General features: G+C 49.5%; 1 protein-coding gene across 1 annotated transcript in view; it reads left to right on the forward strand.

The window, feature by feature from the left end:
* Nucleotides 1-27,253, forward strand: part of CCDC175 (coiled-coil domain containing 175) — a 78,107-nt gene that overhangs the window by 20,458 nt on the left and 30,396 nt on the right. Inside the window, exons 9-12 of the mRNA XM_083167187.1 lie at nt 12,832-12,968; nt 24,628-24,738; nt 25,124-25,195; nt 25,804-25,939. Coding sequence (XP_083023313.1) covers nt 12,832-12,968; nt 24,628-24,738; nt 25,124-25,195; nt 25,804-25,939 — 456 coding nt within the window. The remainder of the gene's footprint in view (nt 1-12,831; nt 12,969-24,627; nt 24,739-25,123; nt 25,196-25,803; nt 25,940-27,253) is intronic.

A 27,253-nucleotide genomic window follows, 5' to 3' on the forward strand; every position in this document is an offset into this window, starting at 1 on the left:
ACTTTTAGAAACGTGGAACCAAATGCCCCTCTCACTACTTGGGAGAGCAGCGGTAATTAAGTCCATTATATTCCCCAAAATATTCTACTTCATTCAACTTCTTCCTATGGCCCTTAAACAAATAGACATACAAAAGGTAAATTCAGCACTTACTAAATTTTTATGGAAAGGGAAGAGAGCGAGGATTGCACTAACTAAATTAATGCTACCCAAATCACATGGTGGACTCCGAGTACCAGACTTCAAGGCATACTCCGCCTCGGTACTATTTAGATATGCCAGCGACTGGCTGCTAGAAAAATCTATATATACTGATTATGATTTAGACTGTGCAAACTTCTATCCATTTTCCCCTGCGGCACTGCTCCATCAAAAATACACAAACATACCGAAAACACTGCTAGATAATATCATCTTCAAAGATACGTATCTTAACTGGATCTACTTACACAAGAAACTCAAGCGAGATCCACACACTTCCCCTTATATGCCGCTATGGGGTAACCCTAGCTTCCCCCCCTCATTGACTAATGCTACGATCTTGAAATGGAAACAAAGTGGCTTGTCTCTCGTGACCAAGGTCTTCGATCCGGGAGGAGGGATTCTGCCCTTTAGCACATTGGCACAAACATACGCACTACCGAACTCCCAGTTTTATCTATATCTCCAAGTAAGACATTATGCACAAACATTAAACTTCTCACAAAATAATAGCTTGCCCCCCCATCCAATTCTCAAAATATTAACTTTTAGAACCACAGGGAAATATAGACTAAACTTATTATACCCTTATCTTATTGAAGCCAATATTACATTTGAAAATCAAATCAAAAATCTGGAAAACAAATGGCAACCCGAAATAACCCCCGAAAGAGACACCCCGGCAAACACCATAGAAAACTACTGTGCATTAACTAGATACTTGACTTCGGCATATCTCCAGGAAACTCATTTAAAATTTATACACAAATCCTTTATTACCCCAGCTCAAAGGAAGCATATGGTAGCAGACGACCCAGGACATTGCTACAAATGCTCTATGAGCAACGCCAAATTCATCCACTGCTTTTGGGAATGTTCGAAAGTGCGCAGATTCTGGTATAAAACTATTAACTATACCAATGCTATTCTTCAAACTTCAATAACAATGACTCCAGAGGTCTGTCTCTTATTAGACTTCCAAAAAGCTGGGGTAAACTCTACTTTAAATTCTACCTTAACGCAACATATTCCGATATTAGTCTTAATATTTACTCTAGCAAAGAAACTAATTTTAAAGCATTGGATAAAAAAGACAGCACCCAGTATTCAGGAACTAAAATCTTTATTGCTACAATACTTGTACTTCGATCTTAAGACCATAATTGTACAGGAACATAGAAATACACACAGATTCCAATCAAAATGGCAAAAATACATATTATCCCTAGATCAAGATTCCAGACACACCATCATGAATTACTTTGAAACCTCCTCATGGAATAGAGTCAACCCCTTGATCACGGAGAACGTAACAGGAATTAGAATCCATAATACCATTCCCTAATGGCTTGGAGCTTGATGAAACAGTAAGGAGTTAGAAAAATCTAAGTAGATCTCCCCAAAGTAGATGAGTTTACACGATGAATGAGGCCTGTAGGGAGGAGAGATGACACGTCGATATGTAGACTCATGCTGGCAAACCTGAGAAGAATACCCCAGATAAATAGAAGTATTGGTCGACTCCTGTTCTATACTAGGAAAAAATTATCTAGGCGAAGGAGACACTGCTACCCCTTGCATACCCCCCCCCACCCCCTCCCCCCTCTGTCTTCGTTACTGTAAAAAGTATGTTTATGTTTATGTATGTATAAGATAACTCATAGGTGTCAATTACTTAGTTAACTACTACGTTGAACGCTACGAACTAAGTTCTTCCTACTCATGATTGATATTTAGTCAGACAGCATTTCTCGAGCTACAGACTATTTAAAGCTATAAATGTCTGTATATTGCAGAGATTGTCCTGAAGACATAGACGTATGATCCGAATACGAAACAATGTCGTGAAGTGCAATCTAATGTTTAACCAATGATTAACCAATGTATAACCAATGTATAACCATTGTTTGACACTGATCAGAATGACACTCTTGTTTGTCACTTTTGTATTGTATTACTTGAAAGAAAACCTAATAAAAAGTATTTAAAAAAAAAAAAAAAAAAAAAGCCACCACATAAAGACATTTGAGACATTGGTAACTGCAGATCTGGACAAACTCACCACAAAACATAACAAATATCACTCCCAGGATAACATCACCAACAAAGAAATAAAGGCACTGAAAGAATTAGAAACAAACAACAACCTTATCATCAAACCAGCAGATAAAGGGGGTGGGATTGTAGTCCTCAATCAGACAGACTACATCCAGGAATCCCTGAGATTGCTGGGTGACACCAACACATACAAGATACTACCAGGGGACCCCACTTCTGACTTCAACAAAAAATTGGACACTTTACTACACAAGGGTTTTGAAACAGGCATTCTTAATAAAGCAGAGCACAGCTTCCTCAGATCTCAACATCCAAAAATACCTGTTTTCTATTATCTACCAAAAATACATAAGGCCCTACATAACCCAGCTGGCAGACCTATCATATCCGGCATCAATTCCATCTCTTCCAATCTTGCACAATGTACAGATACCTTTCTACAAAACATAGTAAAAAGCCTCCCATCTCACCTCAAAGACACCACTGATATCATTAACACCCTCCAGACAATAGAATGGCATGACGATTACTGGCTGGCAACCAGTGACGTAACCTCTCTCTACACTATCATTAAACACAACGACGGAATACAGAGCACCCAACACTTTCTGGAACAGTCACAACAATTAGAAAAAGAACAGATACAATTTATCATAGACTCCATAGACTTCATTTTACATCACAACTATACCTGGTTTAACGGCACCGTCTATCTCCAGACCACCGGGACCGCCATGGGATCGAAAGTGGCGCCCAGCTACGCTAATTTATTCATGGGAAAGTGGGAGGAGGACTATATTTGGGGAGATCGTAGCTGGGCGGCAAATTTGATCCTATGGCGGCGTTACATTGACGACTGCATATTCATTTGGAAAGGCACCCAAGACTCACTGACAGCATTCATGGACTATCTCAATCACAACGACAGAAACATACAATTCACAACACAGGCAAGTAAGCAATCAGTACAATTCCTTGATCTTGAAATTTTTATTGAATCTGACACCATACAAACCAAAACTTATCGCAAAAATGTGGACGTTAACTGTCACGACTGGGGATTTGGGACCCGGGAGTGACCTTGGTGGCTAGCTGACAACCCAATGGAAACAGGACGGAGGCAAGTGGATACAAATGGGTAATGTTTATTGCATATAATGAACTGGTACAGGGGACATTTGAAAGTCTGTAAAAGTCTTTGGAAAGCTGGGAACTGACAAGTTACTAGGAGGCACGTAGTAGAGGCACGGGAGCACAGGAGCTGGAAAGCACAGAGTAGGGCCACTAGAGTGCAGGTGCCGGAAGCACGGAGTTGGACCACTGGAGAGCAGGTGCCGGAAGCACGGAGTTGGACCACTGGAGAGCAGGTGCCGGAAGCACTGTAGGCAGTGGTGAAGGTGGTTGCTGGTGCAGGTACTGAGGCACGCAGAGACAGGTGGACACAGGTGCAGATGCTGGAGCGTGCGGGTGCAAGTGGTCACAGGTGCAGGTAACTCGGAAGCACAGGTGCAGGAAACTCGGAAGCACAGGTGCAGGTAACTCGGAAGCACAGGTGCAGGTAACTCGGAAGCACAGGTGCAGGTAACTCGGAAGCACAGGTGCAGGTAACTCGGAAGCACAGGTGCAGGTAACTCGGAAGAACAGGTGCAGGAAACTCGGAAGCACAGGTGCAGGAAACTCGGAAGCACAGGTGCAGGTAACTCGGAAGCACAGGTGCAGGTAACTCGGAAGCACAGGTGCAGGTAACTCGGAAGCACAGGTGCAGGTAACTCGGAAGCACAGGTGCAGGTAACTCGGAAGCACAGGTGCAGGTAACTCGGAAGCACAGGTGCAGGTAACTCGGAAGCACAGGTGCAGGTAACTCTGAAGCACAGGTAACTCAGAAGCACAGGTGCAGGTAACTCGAAAGCACAGGCATGGATGAACACTGGCACAGATGAACACAGGTGCAGATAACTTGGAAGCACAGGTGCAGGTAACTGGAAGCACAGGTGCAGGTAACTCGGAAGCACAGGTACGGATGAACACTGGCACAGATGAACACAGGTGCAGATAACTTGGAAGCACAGGTGCAGGTAACTGGAAGCACAGGTGCAGGCGACTCGGGAACACAGGTGCAGGGACAGGAAGCAGGTACTGGATATAGGTACAGGGTAACACTGGTGCAGGTACTTGTAATGCAGGAACAGGTGAACACTGGTGCAGGGTCTTGAAGGCACACAGGTGTAGGAACACTGGTGCAGGGTCTTGGAAGTACACAGGTGTAGGAATGCTGGAGCAGGGTCTTGGAAGCACACAGGTGTAGGAATGCTGGTGCAGGGTCTTGGAAGCTCACAGATGTAGGAATGCTTGGAAGCAGGATACAAATGCTGGGTAACTGGAATACCACAGAGCTTAAGCAGGAACACAAGCTGAAGCTTCCTTCCAAGTTATTGACAACAATGCAAAAGCAAAGCGTCTATGCAGGGCTGGGAGGATAACCCCTCAGAGCAGCACTGATTGGCCATCCGGGTGATTGGGAATGGCCACACCTGGAACAGTCTCTGGATGAGGCCAACAGGGAACTTGTATAAATCCTTTTAAGTGGTAACCACATAGTTAATGGCTGAATCAGAATCACCCAGGTGCTCGTTACAAGCAAATACTCAGGTCTTGCTGCAGCAGGCTGAGAAACAAGACTGACAGGCAGGTAAGACAGGACAAACACACTGAGTTCTGGCAGGATTGTGACAGTACCCCCCCTTTACGGGTGGCCACCGGACACTTCAGGAACTTTGAAGAAAAGTCACAATTCTGCCTCATCATCAGAACAGGTGGACCATCCATCGTCGACGTAAACGGAATTCCCGTTCCATTGGACACGATAATGAGGATGACTTCCGTCCGGAAGGAACACTTGACTTGGACGAAGAGGACCACTGGAGAAAGACGTATAATCAAATTCATCAGGGATAACTGAAGTATTTTTGACTGGAACTGAGAGACGAGAAGATCGGGCCCTTGAGGCTAAGGCACCACTAAGACTCAAATTAAATCTTGTTCGATATCCAGGGGCTTTCGGATAGCCATCTTTAGCATCTAACTGAATTTTTCTCAGAGGTAAGACAGGGCAAGGTGAAACCGGATTTTCAAGGAAAGGGGTAGAGTCATAATCCTCATCATACTCGGAATAAGAATCCATGTCTAGAGTTAAGACTGCCTTGCTCTGACTGGAGGTTTCTGAAGACTTGTTGGGGCAAGGTACCGTAGAAGGTTCCACTTGAGGATGAGACCGAGAAACACAGCCAACTCTTAAGCTCATGGGTACAGACCTTGAAGATGTGGGATATTCAGCAGAAAACTCGAAGGAATCTTTGGAAGGAGACAGAGCCATATAATTTAGTTCCATATCTATGGACTGAGTCTTCGGTGACGACTGTGAACCAGCCCGAAAATTTTTGATATATTGGTCAAGAAGAGCTTGATCTTGTTCGGAGAGTTCCATCTTGGAGGACTGAGCTAAATCTGTGTTAAAGTATAGAGTCTCTGGGCTGAAGGATAGTACAGACGTGGAAGGAGACAAACTTGGACCAGCTGGAACCGGAGGACATCCGATTGTACTTGAACCAGCTAGGACCGGCAGGGACTCTGGATTGACGGATGGGACCGGATGATCATTGAAGATGCTTAAACCGGCTGGGACCGGCATGGACTCAGGATTGATGGATGGCAACGGATGATCCCTGAATATACTTGAACCGGCTGGGACCGGCATGGACTCTGGACTGACGGTTAAGACCGGATGAGAACCAGAGGTGTCGGAATCGGCTGGAACCGAATGAGCCTCCTGACTGACGGCTGGAACCGGATCATCATTGGAGGTACTTGAACCGGCTGGGACCGGAGTGGACTCTGGACTGACGGATGGGACCGGATGAGGTCCAGAGGTGTCGGAATCGACTGGAACCGAATGAGCCTCCTGACTGACGGCTGGAACCGGATCATCAATGGAGGTACTTGAACCGGCTGGGACCGGAGTGGACTCTGGACTGACGGATGGGACCGGATGAGGTCCAGAGGTGTCGGAATCGGTTGGAACCGAATGAGCCTCCTGACTGACGGCTGGAACCGGATCATCAATGGAGGTACTTGAACCGGCTGGAACCGGAGTGGACACAAGACTGCGGACCCCCACTTGGGGCTGGAGACTGCGGACCCCCACTTGGGGCTGGAGACTGCGGACCCCCACTTGGGGCTGGAGACTGCGGACCCCCACTTGGGGCTGGAGACTGCGGACCCCCACTTGGGGCTGGAGACTGCGGACCCCCACTTGGGGCTGGAGACTGCGGACCCCCACTTGGGGCTGGAGACTGCGGACCCCCACTTGGGGCTGGAGACTGCGGACCCCCACTTGGGGCTGGAGACTGCGGACCCCCACTTGGGGCTGGAGACTGCGGACCCCCACTTGGGGCTGGAGACTGCGGACCCCCACTTGGGGCTGGAGACTGGATGTGGTCAGAATCACTTTGTTCTTGGGCTTGCGGAGTGAACAATTCTCAATGAAGTGGTCTGGATTACCACAGTAGAAACATAAATGGAGAGACCTGCGTCTTTGGCGTTCAGATTCTGAAAGCTGGGACCTCCGCTTGACAGAAATTTCGCTCTGAGGGTTGGGAGGCCTTTCAGATTTCACAGGCACTTCCACTGAGACTTCTTTCACTTTGGAGCTGTAGCTGATGGGCTTCACAACCTCAGGAGTGTCACTGAGTAACGTAGTTATTATGGGAAAAAATTTTGCCAAAAGTTCTTGCAGCTGGATAAGTGAGTGGTGGTAGGTTCCCATTGGTATTGCTGTCAGATTTTGCATAGCCACTTTAAAGTCACTAGCCAAGTCCAGGGGCTTTTGCATACTGTCACGACTGGGGATTTGGGACCCGGGAGTGACCTTGGTGGCTAGCTGACAACCCAATGGAAACAGGACGGAGGCAAGTGGATACAAATGGGTAATGTTTATTGCATATAATGAACTGGTACAGGGGACATTTGAAAGTCTGTAAAAGTCTTTGGAAAGCTGGGAACTGACAAGTTACTAGGAGGCACGTAGTAGAGGCACGGGAGCACAGGAGCTGGAAAGCACAGAGTAGGGCCACTAGAGTGCAGGTGCCGGAAGCACGGAGTTGGACCACTGGAGAGCAGGTGCCGGAAGCACGGAGTTGGACCACTGGAGAGCAGGTGCCGGAAGCACTGTAGGCAGTGGTGAAGGTGGTTGCTGGTGCAGGTACTGAGGCACGCAGAGACAGGTGGACACAGGTGCAGATGCTGGAGCGTGCGGGTGCAAGTGGTCACAGGTGCAGGTAACTCGGAAGCACAGGTGCAGGAAACTCGGAAGCACAGGTGCAGGTAACTCGGAAGCACAGGTGCAGGTAACTCGGAAGCACAGGTGCAGGTAACTCGGAAGCACAGGTGCAGGTAACTCGGAAGAACAGGTGCAGGTAACTCGGAAGAACAGGTGCAGGAAACTCGGAAGCACAGGTGCAGGAAACTCGGAAGCACAGGTGCAGGTAACTCGGAAGCACAGGTGCAGGTAACTCGGAAGCACAGGTGCAGGTAACTCGGAAGCACAGGTGCAGGTAACTCGGAAGCACAGGTGCAGGTAACTCGGAAGCACAGGTGCAGGTAACTCGGAAGCACAGGTGCAGGTAACTCGGAAGCACAGGTGCAGGTAACTCGGAAGCACAGGTGCAGGTAACTCGGAAGCACAGGTGCAGGTAACTCGGAAGCACAGGTGCAGGTAACTCTGAAGCACAGGTAACTCAGAAGCACAGGTGCAGGTAACTCGAAAGCACAGGCATGGATGAACACTGGCACAGATGAACACAGGTGCAGATAACTTGGAAGCACAGGTGCAGGTAACTGGAAGCACAGGTGCAGGTAACTCGGAAGCACAGGTACGGATGAACACTGGCACAGATGAACACAGGTGCAGATAACTTGGAAGCACAGGTGCAGGTAACTGGAAGCACAGGTGCAGGCGACTCGGGAACACAGGTGCAGGGACAGGAAGCAGGTACTGGATATAGGTACAGGGTAACACTGGTGCAGGTACTTGTAATGCAGGAACAGGTGAACACTGGTGCAGGGTCTTGAAGGCACACAGGTGTAGGAACACTGGTGCAGGGTCTTGGAAGTACACAGGTGTAGGAATGCTGGAGCAGGGTCTTGGAAGCACACAGGTGTAGGAATGCTGGTGCAGGGTCTTGGAAGCTCACAGATGTAGGAATGCTTGGAAGCAGGATACAAATGCTGGGTAACTGGAATACCACAGAGCTTAAGCAGGAACACAAGCTGAAGCTTCCTTCCAAGTTATTGACAACAATGCAAAAGCAAAGCGTCTATGCAGGGCTGGGAGGATAACCCCTCAGAGCAGCACTGATTGGCCATCCGGGTGATTGGGAATGGCCACACCTGGAACAGTCTCTGGATGAGGCCAACAGGGAACTTGTATAAATCCTTTTAAGTGGTAACCACATAGTTAATGGCTGAATCAGAATCACCCAGGTGCTCGTTACAAGCAAATACTCAGGTCTTGCTGCAGCAGGCTGAGAAACAAGACTGACAGGCAGGTAAGACAGGACAAACACACTGAGTTCTGGCAGGATTGTGACAGTTAACAGTTTTATTCTGTACACTAGTGGACACCATAGGCCCTGGTTGGATGGGATACCCAAGGGACAGTTCCGCCGTATTAAGCGGAACTGTTCCAAGACACAAGACTTCGAGATACAGGCACACCAACTCAGGGACCAATTCATAGAGAAAAAATACAACCATGACATAGTTGACAAGGCGTACACCGAAATAGAAAATTTGGACCAGAAGTGAGACACTCACAACCAAATCATCCAAAATACAGACAGAACAACAAGAAGTCACATTTATCACACAATATAATCAATCTTCCAGACAACTCAAAAACATATTACAAAAACACTGGCACATTTTGAGACAGGACCATCAATTACAGACACATCTGACAGACAAACCTAGATTAATCTTTAGGAAAGCCCCGGACCTTAGACAAAAATTAGTTAAAAATCATATTAAACCTAAAGAACTCATACAAACAAGACTGACTGACAGAAAGGGATTCTTCTTTTGTGGCAAATGTGCTGGCTGCAAAAACCTTACAAAAATCACTACCAAAGGAACTGACAGTTGGACCTCTAGCACCACAAAAGACACATATAAACTCACACAACATCTCTCATGTGAAACCAAAGGGGTTGTCTATTTGTTAAGATGCCCATGTGGGTTAGAATATGTGGGGAGGACGGTCAGACCCCTTAAAAACAGGATTTATGAACATATCCGAAATATAAAAATTGGCTACAGGAAACACAGCGTCTCATTACACTTTGTTGAATTACATGGATCCAACCCAAAGGAACTCATATTCCAAGCCATAGAGTCACCTAATATTAACTGGAGGGGAGGGGATCATGTAGAAGTACTAAACAAAAGGGAGTTGTACTGGATTTTTACCTTAAAAACCCTACAACCCAATGGCCTGAACATTGACTTTCATAATGGGCACCTAGGATAAAAGCTGCACGTTTATTAACTGCAAGCCATTAACTATTAGCAGCATGCACCCTGCATGACATAGAATACTGTGCAAAGACAGTTCATTACTCCTATGCAGTGAGCCAGAGACACACCCACTCTCGACGTCAGCACAACGCACCTGTGTGACAACAGACTTCACCTATCAAATCATTGGAGGCGGGACCTAACGCCCTATTTAGCCCACTCCACCATTGCACATAGTTATCCTTGAAAAAGGCCGAAGGCGGCCGAAACGCGTTGGACACAGCTACACATCATCTTCAATTCCATCTCTAAGTCTCCTCCATACAGGAGTTGAGCTCACACAGCTCCGGCTGACACCGACACTCCGGGCGCACGCTCCCCAGCTGAACCCGGAAGTGACGGAAGACACCGTTGAGCAGTGTGATACTGCTGCCGGCTGCGCAAGCACGCACCGGTGAAACCCTGACAGACCTGCGGCGAGGGACCGAATACCAAGGAACACCAGGTATCGGGTAAGAGCTGAGTGTATCACCGGGTGGTTAGGGACGCCAGCCCCCGGCGACACTCACCCTCTCACCTTGACCTCCCCCACAGACTGTCTTTTCTTCCACCGGACATTTATTTTGTGACTGTACACAGTTACTTCCAGACATTCCCCATACCATCAGTGCTAGCCCGTACCCACCATTGTGCATTTATCATCCGGTACTTTGTGTGCCTATACGGCTCTGCTACTGCCTCCCACCCCCCGCCCACCTTTCACTCTGTGAGACGTTATCACAGAGGTATCACCCCCCTCCACCCATACGGCAATATCCCAGCCCATCTACCATCCAGGCTGCAAAAATTACCATCGTGCAGCAGCTTCTGGTTTGGCTAGGCGGACTTCCATTGCTTTATAACCTTTATATTTATATTTTATTATTCTGTATAGCACAATAAACCTCTTAAAGGAACATTACGTTTCATTTTCTCATTTCATACTTGCAACATACACCATTGTGTCACATAAGAGGTGAGCGCTAGGCTACCCACCTGCGATTATACTTAACGTTTAGGAGTCTGGACCACTCCAGCCCAGCAGCCCCCTCGCCACAGAAGGTATTTAGCGCGAGCACTCACCCCCATTTCTACATTCACTGGGGCGCTTGCTGACTGAGTGACAGGCACGGGCATTTTGTGGGCCTGCCCAGTGTTTCACATGACATCGGTACCCACCCCCAAATCAGCGAAAAGTGTTTATATGAAAAGTAAGTATAGACTTCCTTTCTATACTGAAGGTGGAAAAATCATTCGATGGTAAGCAAACATCGAATGATTTTTTCCCCTCTGTGCGACCACTTGAGTGCAGATGTGTAAGCGTACACATCGGCTCACATGCTAGCGTGAGAATTCATTTGGCGGGGGGCATGTGTTTGGCAGGGTGGCGTTTACCTGCTCGCTAAGCAGCGAATATACACAGGCTAGCGAGCAGGCCTGAATCAGGCCCTTAGTAAATGTAGACTGTAGTGGTTGGTGTCTGTGAATCTGGGATATATCATGTATTAGCGATGTCGGGTAGACCGTGTACAACACACAGAGTTCCTGGCTTCGGAGTCTTCCTTCTGAGGAAATATCAAAGACTCTTTATCAAAGCCAGACCGGACGGAGCCGACCTTTCATTATACCGCTATAGATGATCCCAGCGATCCGATAGGACGTGGAGGGGTTTACATGACATCCAGATCTTTTAGATAAAAATAGATGAAACAACATCTCTGAAATGTCACCAATCGATGCTCCCAAATGGCAGTGACATTTCCATGTTCTAGACAGAAGTATTATAGCGAGCGGTCAGAGAGAGCTTTTAGCTTATCATTTTATTTGGAGATTTATCAAAGCTTGGAGAGATATACTAACCAATACTCATCTAACTGTCATATGGCTGTGTTTGGAAAATTACAGTTAGGAGCTGACTGGTTATTACTTTCTTTCTTCATTTTATTTCTCTCCACACTTTGCTAAAGCTCCCTCTACATCAGTGGTGCCCAAACTCTGCCCTCAGGAACCCAAACATCTTATGTTTTTCAGGTCACCTAGCAGGTGCACAGGTGCACTCATTACTCGCTGACACATTTCCCAGGTCACCTAGCAGGTGCACTCATTACTTGCTGACACATTTCCCAGGTCACCTAGCAGGTGCACAGGTGTACTCATTACTCACTGACACGTGTTAGATTATCCACAGTGGAGTGGAGCTAATTATTTCACTTGTGATTCTGTGAGGAACCCTGGAACCCAGACACTCTGCAGCACTGAGGCATGGCATCCTGAACTGGACTCGGCATAATCTCTCACTCCAAACTTACCTCTTGTCACGCTCCCAGTAACACCACTGAGTTTGAGTGGCGATGATGTGGGGTCCCTTATATGCCAAAACGCCACTTCTTAACCCAATTCACCAGAAATGATTACCGGAGATGGTAGCACAAGGTCTGATATAGTGGCGGAGGTGTTTTCAATTCGTTCTCAATCGGTCAAAGTTTTGTCTGCTACGCATGCGATTAATGTGGCATCGGAGGTCACAGTGTGAATTTATAAGCAGGATGATTGACAGCCAATGACCGTTTGGGGAAGGTACGGAGAGTGGTGGTTAAAATGCAATGATGGTCAGGTCCATTTTGTTAAGGTTTCGCAGCGAGCACCCTAGTTGCAGCGGACAATCTCAGCAACCTAAGGGTTGCTCAGAGGTCCGATGCTGTAAATGATGTTCATGATGTCTGGCCGATGCTGCGGCGGTTATTAGAACCCGCTGATAGACCTCTCATTACAAAAGATGTCTCCTGCTGCATTTGCATATCTTCTTAGATCCGCTGAGGCCGAAGACGAAGCACCAACCCGATAAGGGAGGGCGCTCCAAGCAGCACAATACAGATACATCTGCCTGTAGGGACACTGGGCAATAACCATAGGGCTGCTGCTTACGCTGGCCCCTTGTAATACAGATCCTTGTTTTATCATCAGTTAGATGAGGACATACATGCTGCTGGAGCGTCGCAGGGGCCCCTGACAAAGACACACAAGGACCTGGAGCAGGAATACCAGGCAGCATCGGAGGAGGAAGACAGACAGTACGCCATAAAGCGAGATGCAGCAACGCAGTAAGTCACAGCCCAGCTACCAGCTGCTGGGGGAACCAGTCCTGCCATTGGGTAGGGGTCACAGGGTTCACAGGGAATCGGTCGACCACGATTGGTCGATAGTCAAAAGGTTGAAACATGTAAATGGTTGACATGCATTAGGTTGACTTAGTGAAAATGTTGACACGCTGGGTGAGATTTAATAGGATGAGAGATTCAGACCGTGAGAGATTTGGTAAGAAAGGTCCAGTTTTTTATTTTTTTTTTAAAGCGGCATTCACATACCCTGCAAAACCAAACTGGTTTTGCAGGGTAAATGATTGCCGCTTTAAAAAAACCCTGGAGATTTCTCACCAAATCTCTCACTTTCTGAATCTCTCATCCTATTAAATCTCACCCTATATGTCAACATGGAAAACATGGACTTGCGGTTTTTAAATGTTTTTGGGATCTATGTCGGCATAATTCGTCATGGACACCGTATAAGTGGACCGCGTCCCCTGCTACGGCTGTGATTGAGTTGTGATGAGGTGAGGCCTTAACTGGCCTACACACAGGGAGATGTGCTCAGCACGCAGCGATGTGTCCGATGTATTAGCGATGTGCCGCTGAGCGATCTGTAAGGGCCAGTGCTCTCCGGTGAGAACATGTCCTTGACCAGCGATCTTACTAGATTTACACAGCATGCTGGATAATTAATCACCGGGCGATAGCAACGCGCAGGGCCGCACATCGATATCGCCCCTACACGGAGCAATGTAGGTGCATTTTCTAAGCGTAGTCAGATCGCTTAGAAAATACCCTGAAATCACCCTGTGTGTACTGTATGCTCCATTAGGGAGGAGGAAGAGCTGATTAATGGAAACCAATGATACAATAGGAGAACAAGAAGGAGTTAGGATAGAGCAGATCATGGAAAGCATGTGAGGAGAAGGGGAGATGAGGGAGAGGTGTGGAGAGGTGGGAGAAGGGGAGATGAGATAGAGGTGAGGAGAAGGGGAGATGAGGGATAGGAGAGGAGATGAGGGAGAGGTGAGGAGGGAGAGATGAGGAGAAAGGGAGAGGGGGGAGAGGTGAGGAGAAGGGGAGATGAGGGATAGGAGAGGAGATGAGGGAGAGGTGAGGAGATGAGGGAGAAGGGGAGATGAGGAGAAGGGAAGGGGAGATGAGGGAGAGGTGAGGAGAAGGGGAGATGAGGGAGAGGTGAGGAGATGAGGGAGAGGTGAGGAGATGAGGGAGAGGTGAGGGATATGAGAGGAGATAGGGATAGGAGATTTGAGGAGATGAGGGAGAGGAGATGAAGGGGAGATGACGGTGAGGTGAGGAGAAGGGGAGAAGTGAGGAGATGAGGGATAGGATAGGAGATAGGGATAGGAGAGGTGAGGAGATGAGGGAGAGGTGAGGAGATGAGGGAGAGGAGATGAGGGAGAGGTGAGGAGATGAGGGATAGGAGAGGAGATGAGCGATAGGTGAGGAGATGAGGGAGAGGTGGGGAGAGGAGGGAGAGGTGAGGAGAAGGGAAGATGAGGGAGAGTTAAGGAGATGAGGGATAGGAGAGGTGAGGAGGGAGGTGAGGAGATGAGGGAGAGGTGAGAAGGGGAGATGAGGGAGAGGTGAGGAGAAGGGGAGAGGTGAGGAGAAGGGAAGAGGAGATGAGGGACAGGTGAGAAGATGAGGGAGAGGTGAGGAGAAGGAGAGGTGAGGAGATGAGGGAGAGGTGAGGAGATGAGGGAGAGGTGAGGAGAAGGGGAGATGAGGGATAGGAGAGGAGATGTGGGAGAGGTGGGGAGATGAGGGAGAGGTGAGGAGAAGGAGAGGTGAGGAGAAGGGGAGATGAGGGAGAGGTGAGGAGATGGTAGAAGAATGGAGTAGTAAGAAAGAAATTGCAGCATGTGAGAGAGTTGTGAGGCGATGGGGTAAAGGAAGTGGAGTCTGGTCTGGAGTTGGATTTTATAACAATGGTCACCAGCCCATGTAGGATGCTTATCTAGCATGTAATAAGTTATAGTCTGCCCCAAAGTGCTTCTTATGTAATACATTACGTATATAGTCTGGTGCGATGATTGAGTTCTCAGATGCTCACACACCAGATTTGAAATCTTATGCCACTCGGCATGTGCCCTTTATACTGCAAGTAGTGGCTACTGCCAGGCTACCACACATCAGTAATGACCCCCTCCCTCAACCGGCACGTTCAGGCGAGGGAGGTCCTCATTAACGATTGCTATGCTGACCCCCCCAGACCCTCCCCCTCTCTTCCCCACCAGCATTGGCAAGTGTGTAAGCACTTGCCACTGTCAGAAGGAGAGGTGAGGAGATGAGGGAGAGGTGAGGAGATGAGGGAGAGGTGAGGAGATGAGGGAGAGGTGAGGAGAAGGGGAGATGAGGGATAGGAGAGGAGATGTGGGAGAGGTGGGGAGATGAGGGAGAGGTGAGGAGAAGGAGAGGTGAGGAGAAGGGGAGATGAGGGAGAGGTGAGGAGATGGTAGAAGAATGGAGTAGTAAGGAAGAAATTGCAGCATGTGAGAGAGTTGTGAGGCGATGGGGTAAAGGAAGTGGAGTCTGGTCTGGAGTTGGATTTTATAACAATGGTCACCAGCCCATGTAGGATGCTTATCTAGCATGTAATAAGTTATAGTCTGCCCCAAAGTGCTTCTTATGTAATACATTACGTATATAGTCTGGTGCGATGATTGAGTTCTCAGATGCTCACACACCAGATTTGAAATCTTATGCCACTCGGCATGTGCCCTTTATACTGCAAGTAGTGGCTACTGCCAGGCTACCACACATCAGTAATGACCCCCTCCCTCAACCGGCACGTTCAGGCGAGGGAGGTCCTCATTAACGATTGCTATGCTGACCCCCCCAGACCCTCCCCCTCTCTTCCCCACCAGCATTGGCAAGTGCCGTCGCACAGGGCAGGGCCGCACATCGCTATCGCCCCTACACGGAGCAATGTAGGTGCATTTTCTAAGCGTAGTCAGATCGCTTAGAAAATACCCTGAAATCACCCTGTGTGTATGCTCCATTAGGGAGGAGGAAGAGCTGATTAATGGAGACCAATGATACAATAGGAGAACAAGAAGGAGTTAGGATAGAGCAGATCATGGAAAGCATGTGAGGAGAAGGGGAGATGAGGGAGAGGTGTGGAGAGGTGGGAGAAGGGGAGATGAGGGAGAGGTGAAGAGAAGGGGAGATGAGGGATAGGAGAGGAGATGAGGTGAGGAGATGAGGGAGAAGGGGAGAGGAGGGAGAGATGAGGAGAAGGGGAGAGGAGGGAGAGAAGAAGAGGAGATGAGGGAGAGGTGAGGAGAAGGGGAGATGAGGGAGAGGTGAGGAGATGAGGGAGAGGTGAGGAGAAGGGGAGATGAGGGAGAGGAGATAGGGATAGGAGAGGTGAGGAGATGAGGGAGAGGAGATGAAGGGGAGATGACGGTGAGGTGAGGAGAAGGGGAGATGAGGGAGAGGTGAGGAGAGGTGGGAGAAGGGGAGATGAGGGAGAGGTGAAGAGAAGGGGAGATGAGGGAGAGGTGAGGAGATGAGGGAGAGGTGAGGAGATGAGGGAGAAGGGGAGAGGAGGGAGAGATGAGGAGAAGGGGAGAGGAGGGAGAGGAGAAGAGGAGATGAGGGAGAGGTGAGGAGAAGGGGAGATGAGGGAGAGGAGATGAGGGATTATTAGATGAGGGAGAGGTAAGGAGAAGGGGAGATGAGGGAGAGGTGAGGAGAAGGGGAGATGAGGGAGAGGTGAGGAGATGAGGGAGAGGTGAGGAGAAGGGGAGATGAGGGAGAGGAGATAGGGATAGGAGAGGTGAGGAGATGAGGGAGAGGAGATGAAGGGGAGATGACGGTAAGGTGAGGAGAAGGGGAGATGAGGGAGAGGTGAGGAGAAGGGGAGATGAGGAAGAGGTGAGGAGTTGAGGGATGGAAGAGGAGATAGGGATAGGAGAGGTGAGGAGATGAGGGATAGGAGAGGAGATGAAGGGGAGATGAGGGAGAGGTGAGGAGAAGGGGAGATGAGGTGAGGAGATAGGGATAGGAGAGGTGAGGAGATGAGGGATAGGAGAGGAGATGAAGGAGAGGTGAGGAGATGAGGGATAGGAGAGGAGATAGGGATAGGAGAGATGAGGGATAGGAGAGGAGATGAGGGAGAGGTGAGGAGAGTTGGATTTCTAAATGTGTGATTTTATAACAATGGTCACCAGCTCATGTAGGATGCTTATCTAGCATGTAATAAGTTATAGTCTGCCCCAAAGTGCTTCTTATGTAATACATTACGTATATAGTCTGGTGCGATGATTGAGTTCTCAGATGCTCACACACCAGATTTGAAATCTTATGCCACTCGGCATGTGCCCTTTATACTGCAAGTAGTGGCTACTGCCAGGCTACCACACATCAGTAATGACCCCCTCCCTCAACCGGCACGTTCAGGCGAGGGAGGTCCTCATTAACGATTGCTATGCTGACCCCCCAGACCCTCCCCCTCTCTTCCCCACCAGCATTGGCAAGTGTGTAAGCACTTGCCACTGTCAGCACCCCGTCACACAGGGCAGGGCCGCACATCGCTATCGCCCCTACACGGAGCAATGTAGGTGCATTTTCTAAGCGTAGTCAGATCGCTTAGAAAATACCCTGAAATCACCCTGTGTGTACTGTATGCTCCATTAGGGAGGAGGAAGAGCTGATTAATGGAAACCAATGATACAATAGGAGAACAAGAAGGAGTTAGGATAGAGCAGATCATGGAAAGCATGTGAGGAGAAGGGGAGATGAGGGAGAGGTGTGGAGAGGTGGGAGAAGGGGAGATGAGATAGAGGTGAGGAGAAGGGGAGATGAGGGATAGGAAAGGAGATGAGGGAGAGGTGAGGAGGGAGAGATGAGGAGAAAGGGAGAGGGGGGAGAGGTGAGGAGAAGGGGAGATGAGGGATAGGAGAGGAGATGAGGGAGAGGTGAGGAGATGAGGGAGAAGGGGAGATGAGGAGAAGGGAAGGGGAGATGAGGGAGAGGTGAGGAGAAGGGGAGATGAGGGAGAGGTGAGGAGATGAGGGAGAGGTGAGGAGATGAGGGAGAGGTGAGGGATATGAGAGGAGATAGGGATAGGAGATTTGAGGAGATGAGGGAGAGGAGATGAAGGGGAGATGACGGTGAGGTGAGGAGAAGGGGAGATGAGGGAGAAGTGAGGAGATGAGGGATAGGATAGGAGATAGGGATAGGAGAGGTGAGGAGATGAGGGAGAGGTGAGGAGATGAGGGAGAGGAGATGAGGGAGAGGTGAGGAGATGAGGGATAGGAGAGGAGATGAGCGATAGGTGAGGAGATGAGGGAGAGGTGGGGAGAGGAGGGAGAGGTGAGGAGAAGGGAAGATGAGGGAGAGTTAAGGAGATGAGGGATAGGAGAGGTGAGGAGGGAGGTGAGGAGATGAGGGAGAGGTGAGAAGGGGAGATGAGGGAGAGGTGAGGAGAAGGGGAGAGGTGAGGAGAAGGGAAGAGGAGATGAGGGACAGGTGAGAAGATGAGGGAGAGGTGAGGAGAAGGAGAGGTGAGGAGATGAGGGAGAGGTGAGGAGATGAGGGAGAGGTGAGGAGATGAGGGAGAGGTGAGGAGAAGGGGAGATGAGGGATAGGAGAGGAGATGTGGGAGAGGTGGGGAGATGAGGGAGAGGTGAGGAGAAGGAGAGGTGAGGAGAAGGGGAGATGAGGGAGAGGTGAGGAGATGGTAGAAGAATGGAGTAGTAAGGAAGAAATTGCAGCATGTGAGAGAGTTGTGAGGCGATGGGGTAAAGGAAGTGGAGTCTGGTCTGGAGTTGGATTTTATAACAATGGTCACCAGCCCATGTAGGATGCTTATCTAGCATGTAATAAGTTATAGTCTGCCCCAAAGTGCTTCTTATGTAATACATTACGTATATAGTCTGGTGCGATGATTGAGTTCTCAGATGCTCACACACCAGATTTGAAATCTTATGCCACTCGGCATGTGCCCTTTATACTGAAAGTAGTGGCTACTGCCAGGCTACCACACATCAGTAATGACCCCCTCCCTCAACCGGCACGTTCAGGCGAGGGAGGTCCTCATTAACGATTGCTATGCTGACCCCCCCAGACCCTCCCCCTCTCTTCCCCACCAGCATTGGCAAGTGTGTAAGCACTTGCCACTGTCAGCACCCCGTCGCACAGGGCAGGGCCGCACATCGCTATCGCCCCTACACGGAGCAATGTAGGTGCATTTTCTAAGCGTAGTCAGATCGCTTAGAAAATACCCTGAAATCACCCTGTGTGTATGCTCCATTAGGGAGGAGGAAGAGCTGATTAATGGAGACCAATGATACAATAGGAGAACAAGAAGGAGTTAGGATAGAGCAGATCATGGAAAGCATGTGAGGAGAAGGGGAGATGAGGGAGAGGTGTGGAGAGGTGGGAGAAGGGGAGATGAGGGAGAGGTGAAGAGAAGGGGAGATGAGGGATAGGAGAGGAGATGAGGTGAGGAGATGAGGGAGAAGGGGAGAGGAGGGAGAGATGAGGAGAAGGGGAGAGGAGGGAGAGAAGAAGAGGAGATGAGGGAGAGGTGAGGAGAAGGGGAGATGAGGGAGAGGTGAGGAGATGAGGGAGAGGTGAGGAGAAGGGGAGATGAGGGAGAGGAGATAGGGATAGGAGAGGTGAGGAGATGAGGGAGAGGAGATGAAGGGGAGATGACGTTGAGGTGAGGAGAAGGGGAGATGAGGGAGAGGTGAGGAGAGGTGGGAGAAGGGGAGATGAGGGAGAGGTGAAGAGAAGGGGAGATGAGGGAGAGGTGAGGAGATGAGGGAGAGGTGAGGAGATGAGGGAGAAGGGGAGAGGAGGGAGAGATGAGGAGAAGGGGAGAGGAGGGAGAGGAGAAGAGGAGATGAGGGAGAGGTGAGGAGAAGGGGAGATGAGGGATTATTAGATGAGGGAGAGGTAAGGAGAAGGGGAGATGAGGGAGAGGTGAGGAGAAGGGGAGATGAGGGAGAGGTGAGGAGATGAGGGAGAGGTGAGGAGAAGGGGAGATGAGGGAGAGGAGATAGGGATAGGAGAGGTGAGGAGATGAGGGAGAGGAGATGAAGGGGAGATGACGGTAAGGTGAGGAGAAGGGGAGATGAGGGAGAGGTGAGGAGAAGGGGAGATGAGGAAGAGGTGAGGAGTTGAGGGATGGAAGAGGAGATAGGGATAGGAGAGGTGAGGAGATGAGGGATAGGAGAGGAGATGAAGGGGAGATGAGGGAGAGGTGAGGAGAAGGGGAGATGAGGTGAGGAGATAGGGATAGGAGAGGTGAGGAGATGAGGGATAGGAGAGGAGATGAAGGAGAGGTGAGGAGATGAGGGATAGAGAGGAGATAGGGATAGGAGAGATGAGGGATAGGAGAGGAGATGAGGGAGAGGTGAGGAGAGTTGGATTTCTAAATGTGTGATTTTATAACAATGGTCACCAGCCCATGTAGGATGCTTATCTAGCATGTAATAAGTTATAGTCTGCCCCAAAGTGCTTCTTATGTAATACATTACGTATATAGTCTGGTGCGATGATTGAGTTCTCAGATGCTCACACACCAGATTTGAAATCTTATGCCACTCGGCATGTGCCCTTCATACTGCAAGTAGTGGCTACTGCCAGGCTACCACACATCAGTAATGACCCCCTCCCTCAACCGGCACGTTCAGGCGAGGGAGGTCCTCATTAACGATTGCTATGCTGACCCCCCCAGACCCTCCCCCTCTCTTCCCCACCAGCATTGGCAAGTGTGTAAGCACTTGCCACTGTCAGCACCCCGTCGCACAGGGCAGGGCCGCACATCGCTATCGCCCCTACACGGAGCAATGTAGGTGCATTTTCTAAGCGTAGTCAGATCGCTTAGAAAATACCCTGAAATCACCCTGTGTGTATGCTCCATTAGGAGGAGGAAGAGCTGATTAATGGAGACCAATGATACAATAGGAGAACAAGAAGGAGTTAGGATAGAGCAGATCATGGAAAGCATGTGAGGAGAAGGGGAGATGAGGGAGAGGTGTGGAGAGGTGGGAGAAGGGGAGATGAGGGAGAGGTGAAGAGAAGGGGAGATGAGGGATAGGAGAGGAGATGAGGTGAGGAGATGAGGGAGAAGGGGAGAGGAGGGAGAGATGAGGAGAAGGGGAGAGGAGGGAGAGAAGAAGAGGAGATGAGGGAGAGGTGAGGAGAAGGGGAGATGAGGGAGAGGTGAGGAGATGAGGGAGAGGTGAGGAGAAGGGGAGATGAGGGAGAGGAGATAGGGATAGGAGAGGTGAGGAGATGAGGGAGAGGAGATGAAGGGGAGATGACGTTGAGGTGAGGAGAAGGGGAGATGAGGGAGAGGTGAGGAGAGGTGGGAGAAGGGGAGATGAGGGAGAGGTGAAGAGAAGGGGAGATGAGGGAGAGGTGAGGAGATGAGGGAGAGGTGAGGAGATGAGGGAGAAGGGGAGAGGAGGGAGAGATGAGGAGAAGGGGAGAGGAGGGAGAGGAGAAGAGGAGATGAGGGAGAGGTGAGGAGAAGGGGAGATGAGGGAGAGGAGATGAGGGATTATTAGATGAGGGAGAGGTAAGGAGAAGGGGAGATGAGGGAGAGGTGAGGAGAAGGGGAGATGAGGGAGAGGTGAGGAGATGAGGGAGAGGTGAGGAGAAGGGGAGATGAGGGAGAGGAGATAGGGATAGGAGAGGTGAGGAGATGAGGGAGAGGAGATGAGGGGAGATGACGGTAAGGTGAGGAGAAGGGGGGATGAGGGAGAGGTGAGGAGAAGGGGAGATGAGGAAGAGGTGAGGAGTTGAGGGATGGAAGAGGAGATAGGGATAGGAGAGGTGAGGAGATGAGGGATAGGAGAGGAGATGAAGGGGAGATGAGGAAGAGGTGAGGAGAAGGGGAGATGAGGTGAGGAGATAGGGATAGGAGAGGTGAGGAGATGAGGGATAGGAGAGGAGATGAAGGAGAGGTGAGGAGATGAGGGATAGGAGAGGAGATAGGGATAGGAGAGATGAGGGATAGGAGAGGAGATGAGGGAGAGGTGAGGAGAGTTGGATTTCTAAATGTGTGATTTTATAACAATGGTCACCAGCCCATGTAGGATGCTTATCTAGCATGTAATAAGTTATAGTCTGCCCCAAGTGCTTCTTATGTAATACATTACGTATATAGTCTGGTGCGATGATTGAGTTCTCAGATGCTCACACACCAGATTTGAAATCTTATGCCACTCGGCATGTGCCCTTTATACTGCAAGTAGTGGCTACTGCCAGGCTACCACACATCAGTAATGACCCCCTCCCTCAACCGGCACGTTCAGGCGAGGGAGGTCCTCATTAACGATTGCTATGCTGACCCCCCCAGACCCTCCCCCTCTCTTCCCCACCAGCATTGGCAAGTGTGTAAGCACTTGCCACTGTCAGCACCCCGTCGCACAGGGCAGGGCCGCACATCGCTATCGCCCCTACACGGAGCAATGTAGGTGCATTTTCTAAGCGTAGTCAGATCGCTTAGAAAATACCCTGAAATCACCCTGTGTGTATGCTCCATTAGGGAGGAGGAAGAGCTGATTAATGGAGACCAATGATACAATAGGAGAACAAGAAGGAGTTAGGATAGAGCAGATCATGGAAAGCATGTGAGGAGAAGGGGAGATGAGGGAGAGGTGTGGAGAGGTGGGAGAAGGGGAGATGAGGGAGAGGTGAAGAGAAGGGGAGATGAGGGATAGGAGAGGAGATGAGGTGAGGAGATGAGGGAGAAGGGGAGAGGAGGGAGAGATGAGGTGAAGGGGAGAGGAGGGAGAGAAGAAGAGGAGATGAGGGAGAGGTGAGGAGAAGGGGAGATGAGGGAGAGGTGAGGAGATGAGGGAGAGGTGAGGAGAAGGGGAGATGAGGGAGAGGAGATAGGGATAGGAGAGGTGAGGAGATGAGGGAGAGGAGATGAAGGGGAGATGACGGTGAGGTGAGGAGGAGAGGGGAGATGAGGGAGAGGTGAGGAGAGGTGGGAGAAGGGGAGATGAGGGAGAGGTGAAGAGAAGGGGAGATGAGGGAAGGTGAGGAGATGAGGGAGAGGTGAGGAGATGAGGGAGAAGGGGAGAGGAGGGAGAGATGAGGAGAAGGGGAGAGGAGGGAGAGGAGAAGAGGAGATGAGGGAGAGGTGAGGAGAAGGGGAGATGAGGGGAGAGGAGATGAGGGATTATTAGATGAGGGAGAGGTAAGGAGAAGGGGAGATGAGGGAGAGGTGAGGAGAAGGGGAGATGAGGGAGAGGTGAGGAGATGAGGGAGAGGTGAGGAGAAGGGGAGATGAGGGAGAGGAGATAGGGATAGGAGAGGTGAGGAGATGAGGGAGAGGAGATGAAGGGGAGATGACGGTAAGGTGAGGAGAAGGGGAGATGAGGAGAGGTGAGGAGTTGAGGGATGGAAGAGGAGATAGGGATAGGAGAGGTGAGGAGATGAGGATAGGAGAGGAGATGAAGGGGAGATGAGGGAGAGGTGAGGAGAAGGGGAGATGAGGTGAGGAGATAGGGATAGGAGAGGTGAGGAGATGAGGGATAGGAGAGGAGATGAAGGAGAGGTGAGGAGATGAGGGATTATTAGATGAGGGAGAGGTAAGGAGAAGGGGAGATGAGGGAGAGGTGAGGAGAAGGGGAGATGAGGGTGAGGAGATGAGGGAGAGGTGAGGAGAAGGGGAGATGAGGGAGAGGAGATAGGGATAGGAGAGGGTGAGGAGATGAGGGAGAGAGATGAAGGGGAGATGACGGTAAGGTGAGGAGAAGGGGAGATGAGGGAGAGGTGAGGAGAAGGGGAGATGAGGGAGAGGAGATAGGGATAGGAGAGGTGAGGAGATGAGGGAGAGGAGGATGAAGGGGAGATGACGGTAAGGTGAGGAGAAGGGAGATGGAGGGAGAGGTGGGAGAAGGGGAGATGAGGAAGAGGTGAGGAGTTGAGGGATGGAAGAGGAGATAGGGATAGGAGAGGTGAGGAGATGAGGGATAGGAGAGGAGATGAAGGGGAGATGAGGGAGAGGTGAGGAGAAGGGAGATGAGGTGAGGAGATAGGGATAGGAGAGGTGAGGAGATGAGGGATAGGAGAGGAGATAAAGGAGAGGTGAGGAGATGAGGGATAGGAGAGGAGATAGGGATAGGAGAGATGAGGGATAGGAGAGGAGAGGAGATGAGGGAGAGGTGAGGAGAGTTGGATTTCTAAATGTGTGATTTTATAACAATGGTCACCAGCCCATGTAGGATGCTTATCTAGCATGTAATAAGTTATAGTCTGCCCCAAAGTGCTTCTTATGTAATACATTACGTATATAGTCTGGTGCGATGATTGAGTTCTCAGATGCTCACACACCAGATTTGACATCTATGCCACTCGGCATGTGCCCTTTATACTGCAAGTAGTGGCTACTGCCAGGCTACCACACATCAGTAATGACCCCCTCCCTCAACCGGCACGTTCAGGCGAGGGAGGTCCTCATTAACGATTGCTATGCTGACCCCCCAGACCCTCCCCCTCTCTTCCCCACCAGCATTGGCAAGTGTGTAAGCACTTGCCAATGTCAGCACCCCGTCGTGTCCCTGCTGCCACCATTTTCAGGGTCGGCAGGGATCGCCTAATGTGTAGGGCCCTCTGTGCTGATCTTTAGGGATGAAGTCTAGGAATGAACTCAATATATTAACATTTTTTCAAAAAGGCTTGAGAAATCCAGAGCTGTCCTGGATGAGAAACAGGAACTTTTAGGAAAGATAAATATGGAGGTGAAACAAATGAAGCTGGAGGCTGACAATCTGCTGGAAAGTATGCGGTAAGTGGTTAGACATCAATAGGTATGTGCAATTATTTATTGCCGGTTATTATATAGCGCACACATATTCCATGGCGCTGTACAGAGAATAGTTGAACATTCACATCAGTCCCTGCCCCAGTGGAGCTTACAATCAATATTCCCTACCACATGTACACGCACACAGACATTCATGCTAACCCACCAGTATATCTTTGGATTGTGGGAGAAAACCAGAGTACCCACAGGAAACCTGAGAAAGCACGGGGAGAATATACAAACTCCACACAGGGCCAAGGTGGGAATCGGACCCATGAACTCTGTGCTAACCACTACACCATCCGTGCTGCCCTATTTGTGACTTGGCCTGCAGTGAATTACCATGTCTGTATCCGTGTGTTCCCAGAACCTCTACAGAGCAGATGTCTTCACACGTGGAGGAATACAAGGGAGATCTGGCCAATGAGTCTCAAAAAAGGTTTGCTATACATGTTCAGATTTGGTTTTGGGTCACTAGTACCTGTAAACTTGCGTTATTGCCGGATAACGAAGGTCAACATTTGGTGTAAAAGGGCGTATAGAGAAAAAAATCTGGATCCAGTTACTTGGGAATCCAACCCTGGTAGCTACCAGTGATGAACCTGGGAATGACCCTGTTGCCAGTGTCGTAAACGAGTGACCAGGGTTAAGCCTGTGGAGAGCCGGCACACAGGCATTGGCAAAGAGAAAACCGGCCGCTAATTCGAAACCAGTCTGCAGTGTGAAAGGGGGTTCAAGTCTGTTACACGGCATAAAACCCTGTTCAGTTACCTGGGCCGGACCTGGATTTTTGTTGGAAAGTGTGTATAAGATGCTGTGGTTCTAGGGAAGCTGTTTTGTAGCATTATAATGGCATTACTGGTGATGTGATGTCAGTGGTCCCCCTTACCTGGCTGCAAGGTTAGACTGTATGTGTGTGTGTGAAACGCGTGTGTTCTGCTTATCTGCGTGTGTTTGTACTTTGCCAAATCTCGTACAATGTTGTACTTGTTCTGCATCCGCGCCTTTGAGCGCTTGCTAGGTGTTATATATTCTGCGTTCCGACAGGATGAGGATTCAAATTCAGAAAGATGAAGTGACGAAGGAGATGGCGTTTTGGAAACTCGCTGAGGAAGACATTATGAAAGAACAGAAGAGGAGAATTGAAATTGGACAGAAAAAGCTAATTTCTTTAAAAGAAAAGGTGAGACTTATGGGCCCCATACACGACAAAGATATGTCCAACCCTGAAGTCGGATGCGATTTCCCTTGATCTCCCCCTGGGCCTTCCCGGGAGTGATTCCCTCCGATTTTGTACTTTGGTGTCATTATATATCTCGTGTGATTGATCAAGATAAATATCATGCGATATATCTTATGGAATGAAACGTCAGTCAAACTTCCTGCGATATATCTTATGGTATACAATTATACCGATGGGTTGGGTTAGGGGGACTGGAAACGTCAGTCAAACTTCCTGCGATATATCTTATGGTATACAATTATACTGATGCGTTGGATTAGGGGGACTGGAAACGTCAGTCAAACTTCCTGCGATATATCTTATGGTATACAATTATACCGATGGGTTGGATTAGGGGGACTGGAAACGTCAGTCAAACTTCCTGCGATATATCTTATGGTATACAAATATACCGATGGGTTGGGTTAGGGGGACTGGACACGTCAGTCAAACTTCCTGCGATATATTGCATGCACAAAAAGCACTACATTTTCCATCCGATTCCGTTAAATCTGTGGTGCGGTACGACCAATCTAGGGGCTCCTATGCGACACTCACGGGACCCCACATTGGATCGGATGGAAAACACATACAATTTGGTGCTTTACAAATGATCCATTGTCCTGAAAGGACGTAACCGAATGAAATTGTGCAAAATTGTTGTAGTGTATGGGGGCCTTAAGGGGAATACATCTGTGAGGAGTGACAACTGGACAGCAGGGGGGAGAGTAGAAGTGACTAAGGAGGACATCGCTAAAGACATGTGGGAGCGACATTGTTAACGATATAAGGGTTATTCTTTCAGGTCTACAGAAAAAAAGTTTCTCTGCTTTTACATTGTAACAACCAGCACTTACCTCTGTGAATGAGGGGGCTGCCACGATGTGGGCCCCCCCTTCCACTGTTGCCGCTGTGCCCGTGGTCCCCACCCCTGCTGTCAACACCAATCCCGGTCCCTGTCCCAGCCGGCGGTCCCGGTCCCCTCCGCGGGGCCAGCGCATGCGCAGCAGCTTCTTCGGTATTGCGCATGCATATTCACGGTCCCGCGCCCGGCGTATGCACAGTATTGTCCTCATACTGCACATGCGCAGAACCCGGTTTTTATGGACTGCCACTCAGCAGCCCATTTAGAAGCGTCCCGGAGGGAGGGAACATCTCCCAATGGGACTGCCTTCGGTACTCTTTACTTAGTTGGGCGCCCACGATCTCCATCGCGGGCGTCGTGGGTAAAAAAATCGCGGTGATCGCGGGCATCGCGGGCAGTACATTAACGGC

This window comes from Crinia signifera, chromosome 12, assembly GCF_055691185.1.
Source record: "Crinia signifera chromosome 12, ASM5569118v1, whole genome shotgun sequence".
NCBI lineage: Eukaryota > Metazoa > Chordata > Amphibia > Anura > Myobatrachidae > Crinia > Crinia signifera.